At 30.2% G+C, this 13,166-nt stretch overlaps 1 protein-coding gene across 15 annotated transcripts in view; it reads right to left on the minus strand.

The window, feature by feature from the left end:
• The window catches only part of OtopLa (Otopetrin-like a), a 331,346-nt gene that overhangs the window by 120,265 nt on the left and 197,915 nt on the right, over nucleotides 1-13,166 (minus strand). For 12 of the 15 annotated variants that reach the window (XM_067047772.1, XM_014431191.3, XM_014431183.3 and 9 more), the window contains one exon: nucleotides 3,786-3,928. In XM_067047772.1, coding sequence (XP_066903873.1) covers nucleotides 3,786-3,920 — 135 coding nt within the window. In that variant the 5' untranslated portion in view covers nucleotides 3,921-3,928. Of the gene's footprint in view, nucleotides 1-3,785; nucleotides 3,929-4,243; nucleotides 4,281-9,807; nucleotides 10,029-11,423; nucleotides 11,599-13,166 lie in introns of those variants that run through there. The other 3 variants (XM_014431187.3, XM_014431185.3, XM_067047771.1) reach the window with 3 other exon arrangements.

A 13,166-nucleotide genomic window follows, 5' to 3' on the forward strand; every position in this document is an offset into this window, starting at 1 on the left:
GACTATAATTTTGGATAGTGTTTTTGAATTATTTAGTTGAAATATTGTTTTTCTCCTGAGGCTGCATGAAATCGCTAAGAAACATATAATTATTGAAACCTATTTTTAATAAGACAATTTTTACCAAGCTTAATACTTGAAAATTTAGATGGCTTATGCATTTTATTTTTTTGCTTGCCAGGAAAAATAGTTGAAAAAGGTATGCTGTATGTTTTCTACTGCCAATACATAACCAGAGAAAAAAATAATTTTATTTTTATATGCACGATTTTTTTTTCCGGGTATCCTCCGGTACAAAATTACTTTTGGGGCTTAGATTCACCTGAAAACGTTTTAAAAAATCTAGGAGACACGTATTTGATCTTTTCTTTGTTACTTTATTTTATTATAATTGTCACATTTTGGTTTATACAATTATTTAATTTCTTTAATGTTTGTTGGCAGTAAATCTTTGTCCTCTTATTTGATTTTGCCTGGTTATGAAGGAGTGTGATAGCACACTTGCAAATGTTTTAAACTGCAATGGTCAGCGTGCGCGATGAGACTTTGAAATGGGTTTTCCACTGCCAATATTATTATCAACATATTTATTTTAAACCTATTTTTATTTATAACTCATTTTATGTTTCTTTACTTTACCTTAAATGGCAAATCCATTAGAAACCTCTCACCATATGATTTAATTACGTGTGTTGTTGGCTGAGAGAAAAAATTTTAATATTTGTTGATAACTGAGGCGTAATTCTTTAGTATTCTTCCTATATTAATCATTGTTAACTTTTTTTAATAAAGACTGTTTCAACTTATGCATCGATCATCATTTCAAATGATTCACGGATTACAGGAGTAATAACCTAATTACTTAATCAAAAAAATGACTATATTCAAGAAAGCCGAAACCCGCAACACACACCACATAATACAAACCACACAAAACACATTGTAATTTTGAATGGCAAGATAAATTAAATAATAGCAAAGCCCGATATTGTCAATTCGAATTCAATTTATAAATCAATAATCAATGTATTTTATTTTTTTAATAAGCTTTCTTTCATAAAAATAACTCTTTTGTAACAAACTGTAACAAATATAATGTTATCCCAAATTGATTTTATGGTTTAAATACTCATCTGATTATCATGTCTCAGTAAACTGGTGAACATGACACCATTGAAAAATAAATTCTATGTTTAATTATACCCAATTATATGTAACATACCATAGCAAGGGGGTCTTTGGTGTCTGGTTTTTGATTTAAATAAACAGATTTTAAATGCAGTAGGTCGGTCACCATAAGGAACCGATAGAAAATATTATACTATATAAAATAAAGAGAGAGAAATGCTTTATTCATTCATGCTGCCTAAATACATCGCGTTGCTACGTTACACAGCATACTGATCAATCTAAGATCGGGCATATATAAATTCCATATTTTTACATGATAGAATAAACAAGAAAGAAAACATTTTTTTTTTCACAGTTTTCTTTTACAATATATTCCAGTCTACACACTAAATACAAATATTTCAATTTATTCCTTTTTTCTTTCCCCTTCTTGTCCTTTCCATTTCACAATGTTCATTTCATTTCATCGACAAATTCACTCTCCCGAATTCTCCCTCTCAGATCCTCCCCAGTGACCCGCTAAACATATTCACTATCAGACAGCGATGTGAGATCAAACCAGAAAAATACTAGTCACAGCAGTAGATCAGTTTACAGTAAAACAAACAAATAAATACATTTTACCTAAACAAAACTAAAACATAGTTTTAAAGGAAAATATAATAAAAGGTTGGTTAAAAGAAATACTTGATTGGATAAATAAATAAAAATAATAATAATCATAAAATAATTTAATGAATAAATAAGTTAAAACACACAAATCGACAGGTCCACCAACTAAAATATATAAATAAAAGAATGAATAATGTAGAGCTAATTCCTATGCAGGCGATGATTTATTTATAATAAATGCTGTTCTTAAAACATAGCAATATATATATACAGAATTTTAAATATATTAGTTTTGGACAAGAAAGCTAAAATCAAATAAACATAAGAAAAGGACAAAATATATAAGGGATAAGTTTTAGAAAAATATGTACGGTATAAACTAAGTGAAAATAAACCCACTTTCTAATTTTGCGGACGGACACTTAGGACTACTAAAAAGGCGCTTCGAGTTCAAAGAGGTTGTTCTAGTTGAGCCTTTGAGGATCGTAATTACATCATTCTGCAACGTTTAAAGGGTGCATTTCCTAATTGTGGCGCACTCGAAAAAATAAGCCAAGACAGCTTTCACATTAAAATGAGCCTGGAAATCCAAGAGTGGTACAGGACTGAATAACTTTAATCATGCTCTATACTTTACAAACTAAGATAACCAAGGCGGTAGAAAATAAAATACATATATACAGAACAATTAAAATCGATTAATCCGAAAAGATTATAGAATTAATCAAGGAGCTTAACTTAAATATTTGTGTAGATCAGACTAGAATTTGTTTATAGAGTGTAATGAAACGCGCAATAATAAATAGTTATACTGTTACTTAAGAGGCCAATGATTTTATATTAGAATATCACTATAATAATTTTAGGATTTTTATTATCTCAACCACTTAGATTCATTAATAACCCTAATCTGTCTATTTTTTCTCATTTTCTTTAAACAATTTACACTAAAAAAATATAAAATTACATTTTGTAACGGGGAGATAATTTTAAACCATTTTAAATTTTCATGAATTCAATTGGCAACGGTTTCAATAATTTGTTTTGTTATTGACTTAATGAATCAAAAACAAACCATTCATTTCATTCTGTTCATCTTGAATATACTTATTAAAAAAGTCACTTTACTAAAGCAATAATAATTTTTTTTTTTTTTTATAATTTTATTGAAATTTACAACTGTATATTACCTAATACATTCAGTAAATATGGTCTTAGTTAAAATGGAGTGTTACAGCCGTGTAGAGCAACTACCCACTGGTAGCACTCTAATGACAGTTTTCATTAGCTGGTCTCGTGGGCATCTTCTTTTCAGGCACCTCGGTGAATTGTCAGGAATGGAAGAGGATACAGGGTTAGAAACTAGGGGGTTTGAGTGGTTAGGGAGTTTATAATGGAAGGAGTGATATCTGGTTCGGGCTAGATCGGTTACATAGGGAACATTAAGGTTTTTAAGTATGATTTTATTTGTGACAAAGTAAGGAGTATTGAGGATTTTACGAAGGATTTTGGATTGTAAGGATTGAATACGAGAGGTATTCGAAGATTCGGAGCCCCAAAGCTCAACTCCATATGTCCAGATTAGCCTTATTACAGTCATGTATATCAGTCTTTTGTTATGTGTTGGAAGTTTAGACCGTTTGTCTAGTAAGTGCTGTAATAGTCTTTCTTTTCATTTCTACACTTTTTCAAAGTAATATTTTCTCTGTTTTAGTTTAATTATATTTTTTATTCTTACTGTTTTTATTGTAAGAATTTTATCATTATATTTTTTTCTTAAAATTTACATAAGATGTAGTTATTTACAATAATATACTCTTAATCATCTTACAGAAAAAAAAAGCCTAAATACATACAGCGGCTGCAACAGTAAAAATGGCTGAAAACAACTTCAATTTTGTCATACACTACACCAAATTACATGTAGACTCAAATTCTTGGCAATATCATATTATTACGATTTAAATTGAATGAAAATTTAGTTAAATTAATGATGAAACAACAATTTTTTTACTTAATAATTATCAATAAAAACTAATTACCTTCACAACAGTAGGTACCCCGGTCCCGTGCACCTCCATCACTTCGGCGTCTATCGGTTCTAAAAGGAGATGATCTGGTCCCGGCTGTGTCAGAAGGCGTTCCTTCATTTCGTGCAAATAAGGGCACCTCTGCATTCTACAATCTGAAAAAAAAAATATTAATGATATAATATATGCTAAAATGACGCGAATCCTATTCTAAGACTAATATATCTGATAAACACTAAAAGATTTATGTCAATACAATATAAAAAATTTATTTAAGTGGCTTATACAGAATTAATATCAAATGTATAGTAAGTGAATTCTGAAATAAAACTTAAAATAAATTATGAAACATTTAAAAAAATGAAACTAATGATTTATGAGTTGTTTTTTTTTTTTTTAAAGAAAGAAAACAGACTTTGATGATCAGGAAGGATGATTAACAAGTATTGCTTAGTTACTACATTACATACGTGAACATTCGGCTGTATCCATTGTTTGTTTTGGTGTGAATCCAAAAATATTACAATTTATTATTTCTTAAAATACAGGCTGAGTAATCTAAAAAGGAGTGGATAAACTAGAATTATTATTTAGAGGAATATTATTATGTTACTCATGTAATAATGAAGATAGTTCATTATTCGAAGCAATGATATTATGCATAGTAGACTTAAAAAAAAAAATCTTCCATACCCCTCATCTGGAGCGGATCCAGTTATCGTCTTTAGAAGCGTAAGAAAAAATAAAATAAAATAAACTCTTTTTTTATTTAGTTTCCAAATAGTTTGCAGCTAATGGCAATGAAAATAGCAATCATACAATCTAAAAGTAAATGGTGTCTGCCAATAAAAAAAAACTATAAAGAAATTTGAGGATATCAAGAAGGATTTGAACCCCAACGTTTTAGTTTTCAACCTTCCTATGGAAAACATAATATATAGCAAAATGGATAGAACACAATTTTAAAATTTAAAAACTTCGTTAGGGTTAGTTAGGAAGTAAACATAGTAAATAATGCATGGTCGTTGAAGGTTTTTTTTTTTCCAGTTTTTAGCTAATATGGCCGTTTGTAGCCCAGGTTTTTATTTCGTCTAGCTCGTCTGTTGGGCAGCGGCGCTGGTTCGAATCTAGCCTGGAAGGTTCGACTTTTATTCCGTGATGCAATGAAAACTTGACCCACCACCATGGTTAGAATTGGATGGTAAGCTATAGATAACCCTTCTCCTCCATATGCAAGAAATAACGATGAAGGGAGTAAAAAAGAATAAGTTTTGCGCTTATATCACAGACACAATAAGTCCTGGCTATAAGGCGTTTTGATACTAAATGGAAGCTGGAAAATTGCCAAGAGATTGATTCTATTCATTAGTTCGCATCCTTGCATAGTTTCCACAGTATTCACGCTAATAATTTATTATTTATTATATTAACTTAATGGTTCATACATTGAGATTTTTGTCTGGCAAAAATTTACAAGTTTCCAATAAGTAAAATGAAATTATATTGGGATATTGGCTTAACCACTGTTTATAATGTTAATCAATAAATGTCTATTTATTTCATTACAGTGATGCGGAGATTTGGTTATACAATAAGTGAAGGAATAAGTGTTGTTTAAAGGAAAGAATGGATGAGGACTGTCGAATGGAGATGTGCACAGAATTCCAGAAGGAGGTTGCACGTATGACGAAGGATTTGCTGTAGAAAGCGGTTCTATAGGAGGGCATATATAAATCAATCGGTTGGGATCTGGTGTTTAATGTGTGGATGGATAAAACCAAGGCCATTCTTATTGGTTCCAATCACCTCCTTTATGATATCCCTTACTGTCCTCTACTCTTCCTTAACAACCAACCGATTCGCTTCTGTCATACAATAAAAAATCTTGGAGTCACCTTCGACCAACAACTCTCCTGGAATAATAACATTTTCCCAATCACACGCAAATCCATAACTGTACTAAAAAAAATCCTAAGATTCCGAAATTCCATTCCTCAGAACGCTTGTGAGCTCCTTGTATCCCCTCTCGTCTTCCCCCACTTCGACTACGGTCCCTTGGTCTATGGAGAGCTATCTGCAGGGCTAGAGTTGAAACTGAAGAGACTTATGAATTGCTTTGTAAGATTTATTTTTGGTATTCCAAGGCTTTATTTTATTAATCCACAAATTTATAAACATTAGTTAAGTCAATATCCCAATGTAATTTCATATTACTTACTGGAAACTTGTAAATGTGTGCCAGACAAAAATCTTAATGTATGAACCATGTATTTATTCTTAGGGGACATATGTCCCAGAATAAAATGATTTTTTCATTTTGATAAAATCAAAATGTTAGCCTCTTGTTTTTTGCCTTATTCATTCAGCTAACCCTTAAGTTCTATATCGTGCTAAAAAAAATATGAGAAAGTTGTAGCTATATATATTTTGTTCAAGAAAGTATGCTGTTTTGCAATTTTATCTTTAACTGTTTAAAAGTTGGAGCAATTTTAACATTATGTGTAAAATCAAAGATTTTGCAGAAGAACTTTAATGTTTTTTATTATTCCATTAAAGTTAAGTGTTCTTCATTAGTCCACTGTTTAAAGAGAAAATGTTAAAGCAACATATACTCTTGAAGACAATTTAAGTAGCTGCAACTTTCTTTCTTATTTGTTGATGGTTCGTTTTCTTTCTCAATTTTACATAATTTTAATTTCAAATAATTTTAAAAGTGTATGTATATTTACTCACTAGATTTTTATAATTATATTACTTCTTTCTTGTAACAATACATACATTATAAATCTTCTTCCAATGCTACTTATGTAATATATTTGCTCTTATTTTCCCAGTTATTATGTATTTCCTTTTATTCATTGTGGTTGTTATGTTGATTTTTCTTCTATACAATAATGATTTTCACTTGATTTGTCCTTATTATTTTTTCTTAAGTGTATATAGAATGAATGAGTACTTCGAACACTAATACTAATTGCCCCGAACTGTAGCATATTGTATTATTACTACTCAATGGAAACATCTTCAGAAAAAAAGCACTGATGAAGGCTTGAAATTCAGGCCGAAACGTAGGCACTAGTAACAGAGGATTAGCTTACATGTGTTATTCACCGCCCATACCCCCAACAATCTTCTGATCTAAAAATTTTATGTAGAATAAAGGGAATGACAAGACTTTTTTTTTTCAAGATTTGGCAATTTTGAGCAATGGTACATTATAAACTATGCAAGATAGCGAAACAATGAATATAATCAATCTTATGGAAAATTTTGTCAACTTTACTTCAGAATCGAGACTATGAAGCAAAAAGGTAGGACAAATTGATGAGTAGGGCAAAAAATAATTACAAACACTTACCAATTAATGTAATTAAGAAATGTAAAAATGGAAGTATATTTACAAATAATTATAATTGTAATCCCAATGGCATGATGAACTACTGTTATTGCAATACCTATTACATACTGATGTAATTGTTATTTTATTTTTCATAAAATTCCATCTAATTATAATAAAAATACAAAACGACAAGAACCTGTTTTACAATGGCTCCAAAGTAAGAATGTGATATTCAGTTTACGATTGTGCTCTAGTTCAAATATTTATTAACATATGTATGGTGGTTTTAATATATGAGTTAAATTACATCTCATTGCAATTGAAATTTTAATTAATAAGAATTCAGAAATAATTGCAATTATTTAGCATCAAGAAGTAAGATTAGTTGAGAATGTCAATTATAATTACAAAAATTGTATAGAGTAATTGCAATTACTTTCAGTAAATATAGTAATTGTTGTTGGGTCATACAATTATTTTAGTGCAATTGATTTAGCGGTTATAATTGTAATAGAGGATGTAATTAAATTACCCATGTAATGATTCCTGCCCAACTCTGACGCATAGTTGGTCAGGAATCATAACGTATAGTAAATATACGAGAAAAACTGAAAAATGAAAGATCCATTAAAATGACCAGTAGACTTTAACGATAAGAATGAAATAAGTATTATATTCAAATTTATCTAAGTAAAACATAAGTTTACAAGAACAATTAGACAAGGTAAATAGATAATGCAAGAAAAATATTGTACTCAGCTTTACTGTTCATAGAAACTACTGTTATGAAAAATAGACATTGCGAAAGGTGAAAAAAACTTTCCTGTCAACTGAATGAGCTAGCAGTATCGACATAGTTACTTTTAAAATATGGGAGAAAAAAAAAAAGGCTGGCAGATAATAAAATTTCCTAAAAAAGAAAGAAAGTGATTCGCTATATTATCACCGAAAACAACGATCCAACTCAAATTCGTTTGAAAATATGACTGTAACGGATCGGAGGACTGTAAAGGAGGCAGGAAACGCGACGTATGCGAGGACACGTATAGCGGCTGATTTATGAGAGCGTCGTAAAAGGGGCTAGGGCTGGCTCAGACGCAATAAAAACTCTAAAAGACTCTTTCTCAAGCCAATGCCGTGTTCAGGATTTCAGGGCTGCTCTGAGAACTCGCCTATCGCTACCTATCAATCATGACTAAAACTTTAAACTATGATTAGTATTTAAGTTTGTAATTACTAACTTATAGTAAAGGTATTCCTCAGGGTACTAAACAGACAGGCATTAATGAATGAGGTTAATAGTGAAAAAAAGGGAGAGGGTACCTCATTGGTAAGGCAATGTACAATTAGCTCAAAGGGCTTTAATAATTACTGAATTAAAGAAGAATGATTATTATCTGTTACCCGTAGCCCTTTTATTTTATCAGCGTTTATTCAGCCCTGTGGGTTCGGGAGCCCTCTGGTGTCCACCCAGCCTCATAAAGTGGGTAAAAAATCTGGCGTCGTGCCTGATACTGACAAAATCACCTCATTGCACAACCATGGTCTAATTTAATTTAGTGGTAACTGTACTTCCTTACAAAGTACTGTACCTCTGACTCTTCATGTGTTGTAACAGTACAGCTTTAATTTAAATTAATAGTGAAAACAATGAATATATTGATAGAACTATATTTTCTATAATTTTAAAATATTTTTTGAAACATATATTTCACGGAATATGCTTCACTGGTTTTTAAAACTTTGGAGAGTTACATTGTGAAAGTGTAAATAATCCTGCGACGAAGTTATAGGATGAATCTTACTTATATTTCAATTTTCCTGTTTGTTTTTAATAAAATTGGTTATTATATAGATATATTATGTAACTTTTTCTACAATGTGAAGCCAAAAAAGCAGACTTATGATGGACCAGAGGTGTGGTAGAAGAATAGATGAATAGTAATAACCGATGACTGGCTGCTTTCTTTTTCAGTTTAGATTACAATGACGGTCGTTCCTATTAACCTCAACTTAAATCTAGCCTCCATGAGTGTGAAATTTTTACTTGCACTTACTTATGATACATATAGTCTCTCTCTACTCAATAATCACATCAAATAGGTGTACTACGGCGTCTTGAATCTAATCTAATAAGTGCGAGAACAAAGTGAAAAGAACAACAAATAACGTTTTGCGCATAAAAACTGAACAAAACCTTTCTTAACAAACTCCGCTGTAATGCAAGTACAGAGCAGGAAACTGTGGACCATTTTGGAATGCGTACTACGAGGTCGTAATATAGGTAAACTGATAAAATATAAAACTAAGCCTTTGGAACGTCACCCTAACCCCAAGATAGAGATGGAAGAAACAGTTTCATAACGAGGTCCCAAAAAAAAAACTCATAAAACAGCCCATCACTGCAAGCAGTCTCTGAGTACGTAGATAAAGTGGGGTGAAACGCAAAAGAATTGAAGAATCACCACACTGAAAAAAGAGGTTCGAAAGGATATTTATAATAAAAGGAGTTCATTAAAGTAATGTTCTAATGATATAAGAAATAGGAAAACAGATTTGAAAGGTGAAGATAACCTCTGTCACTTGAACTCTTGAAGTAAGAGATACATTTACAAGTACTTAAAAAATTCATTAGGGATTTGAGAGGAAGAAATATCAAATAAATATAGACAAATCGTGTTAATTTTTAATTACCTCCAGAGCCATCAATCGGTCCCTTGTATACTTCAATTACGATCATTAAACAACGGAGTTATAAAATGCTCTGCTTTCTATTTAAGAAAGCTTATTTGAAGAAATACATGCTTCTGTTCAGCAATGAACTTCAAGGAAAACATTTTAACAAAATTGGAACAAAAAACATTTTTTTTAAAGTGAAAAATCTTCGGAACTATAACCTTAACATCAAAACATATTATTTGTGGTTATAACCACTGATTCCTAGATATAAGAAAATGCATGATTTTTTGAGGTACTTAGGTCACAGAATTAAAACAACAAACTACAGAATCTCCGTTTACTTGACACAAAATTGTTATTTTAATTATGAAACATTATACTGATTATTTTTTAAGGGCAACGAAATTGAATTAGCTGGTCGTATTATATTTTTAAAATTATGTAATTATAAAGTTCCATTTTTTAAGATTTTGAGTAGAAATAAAGAGTTATGACTACAGAGTTGTCATCATTCAAAAAACTATAAAAAATCAGGAACAGTAAAAATACCATGTTAATTGGTTTTAATAAGACTAAAGCAGAAGAAAGTTGAAATTAATTTATTAATATTTACAACTGGATTAAATAATATAAGTAAATGTGATATGAGTTATACTACAATGGCATGATACAGACATATGGAAAATCTATGGAAAAATGGTAGAACTCCAGTAACATTTGAAGAGGAGAAGATCTCTAAGCCATCTTCTATTCAGATACCTGGGAGGATTATCAGGTAGTGAGGGAGAATCCAGGATAGAAAAAAACTGGGTTTGAGTGGCTGCGAAATTTATCATGAAAGAATTGGTATCTGGTTCTCACCAAATCGGCTAGATACCAAACATTGAGACCATGATGGATGACTTGATTAGTGAGAGAGAACGCGAAGAACACATCGTTACAGATGTAGGTGAGGAATAGAACAGATTTTCGAGGATGATGATTTAGAACATGGATTATTGAAAACTAAGAACAAATATCTGGTATATCAAACAACTTTTAGTTTCTACCTTACTTTGTTTTAAAATTAATCTTTAATTTCTTTATTATGCATAAGTATTAGAGAAACTGACTTTGTGTGTCTACGCATTCAAGTGAATTAAAACAACTTAGATTAAGGCTAATTACAGCTTGAAGATACTACCATGGGTTACAATAACACCTCAAAAGCAAAGTATAATCTCGGGGAATTAAATACCTCATATACAAGACCCTCTTCAGACCAGGCTAAGCATTTCAAGACGCTGTACACTCACAGTGAGTCACCAAGGTTCAATAATTCCTATTGAGCGACAAACCCTCAAAGCAATAAGTTATGATAACCTGTAATCAGTGAAACAATAGATATTGCCAGTCCTATTTATTAAAATTAGAATAATTCGACCAGGGCGAGTTTTCAGAAGAAAATCTCTACACAACGAGAAAAACTGAAAGATTGAAACTAAGATCCCATTGTGAGTGAATCCCAAACTCAATGGCGGATTAAGCAGCCATATAAGATAAAATGATCCTAACCGAAACAAATACGATTTTGAAATCAATGTTAAAAGAAAAATCCGAATTAAAATATTTATAATAAAAAAGATATTTACCTGATAAGATTTAATGATTCTGTAATCCACTGATTAGAAAAAATGGCGTAGTCGAATATTGCAACGAGAACTTCAATAAGCTGAATGGTGAACGAATACAAAACGGTTATTTATAACATGAAAGAATCACTGGCAAAATATAAAAAAAATTTTAACTTAATAAATTTAAAAACTTAAAATGAAAAATAAATAATTGAATTCAATAAAAAACTTATGTAATAAAAAACACATTGAATTCATAGACTAACATTTCAAAATTTGAGATTGCATTGTTACGATTTACTTTATATTAAGTATGAATTATCTAAATACGTTTTTAGTAAAATTCTAGATTTGTTCTTTAGTCCGTAAATCCTAAATGTAATAATATATGATGAGCTTGTTATTGAGGGAAATGTTAAACTTCTTCCCGACAGGGGGTACGGCCAAAAGGATGGCCGATGTGTTTAGACGTTTGTCGTAATCTCTTTTATTAGTATGTAAGGATTGTTCGAGCCAACAACATTTACAAGATTGATAGCTCGAATTACCCAATGTGATACCTCATATTGAATAATTCAATATCAGATAATACACAAATGTTTTGAAGGGGAATTAACTTATAATACCAAAAAAGTATTGTATCAAACTGAATCAGGTACCTAAAACAATTTTTCGACAAAACTACTTCCATTACCACCATTCTTCATTACCTTCTACGACTTTCTATCTTAAGTATTAATTTTTATAAAATATTTGGTTTTCCAACGATATATAATGCGCCTATTTAACTAATTTATAAGAAAAAATGTGATTTTAACCTTTAACAAATATTTTTCCTTCTTACTAATTAATTTTTTATTCGGAGCTGTATATCATTTAAAATAGGGTAAATTTGCTAAAATGTAATCCCTAATAGAGCTATTTACGTTCAGTAGATATAGCTTTTTAAGAAGCAATATTTCATAAAAATGTTGTATGGAACGTACTGAAAGATCAGTAGTTAGTGAATTTATTTTGGAAAATCTATACAATAAAAACCATTTGACGTATAATTAGCACTAACATTAAAGCTAGTTTAATGAGCTATAAAGTAGTTCATGACCTTTATTTTTGTAGGAGTAGTAGTTTTCGTGAAATTATCTAAAATAAATTAATTTATAGTTTTTCGGACAAATTTTCATTTGACAAATCTATATTCATATGTGAATATCATAAGAACTACTATCCCTACGAAGATAAGTGTCATAAATTACTTTATAGTAAGTTAAATTACCGTTATTTTGCGTGTTGCAAATATATATGCGTCTTATGAGTCTAGAGATATACATGATAAACATTATTAATTATTTTATAGTAAATTTAACTAGCTTTAATTTTGAGTGCTGACAGACATCTGTACGTCCAATGGTTTCTGAAATAAAGTTTTTCATAAATCAAACTGATTGTCCGAACAACTAAAATAAATTTATTTTAGCAAATATCATGAAAACTACTATTCCTATGAAGGTGAAGGTCATAAACCACTTTATAGTACATTAAACTACCTTTGTTTGTTTGTTTGGGTGTTTAGTGGCGCCAAACTTCATTGGTCATCAACGCCATTTATATTTTATTTAACTTTGCTAATATTCGATAAATTTTATTTATTTTTAATTTTTTAATTTTTTTATTTTATTTTTACCATATTTTTTTCTTCCGATCAAGTTATATTTTTGTCAGTAAATTTTGTGATTTTAAAAACTGGAACACCAATTCTATTGC

This window comes from Halyomorpha halys, unplaced genomic scaffold (assembly GCF_000696795.3).
Source record: "Halyomorpha halys isolate HHAL.00 unplaced genomic scaffold, Hhal_1.1 Scaffold949.1, whole genome shotgun sequence".
NCBI classification, from domain to species: Eukaryota; Metazoa; Arthropoda; class Insecta; order Hemiptera; family Pentatomidae; genus Halyomorpha; species Halyomorpha halys.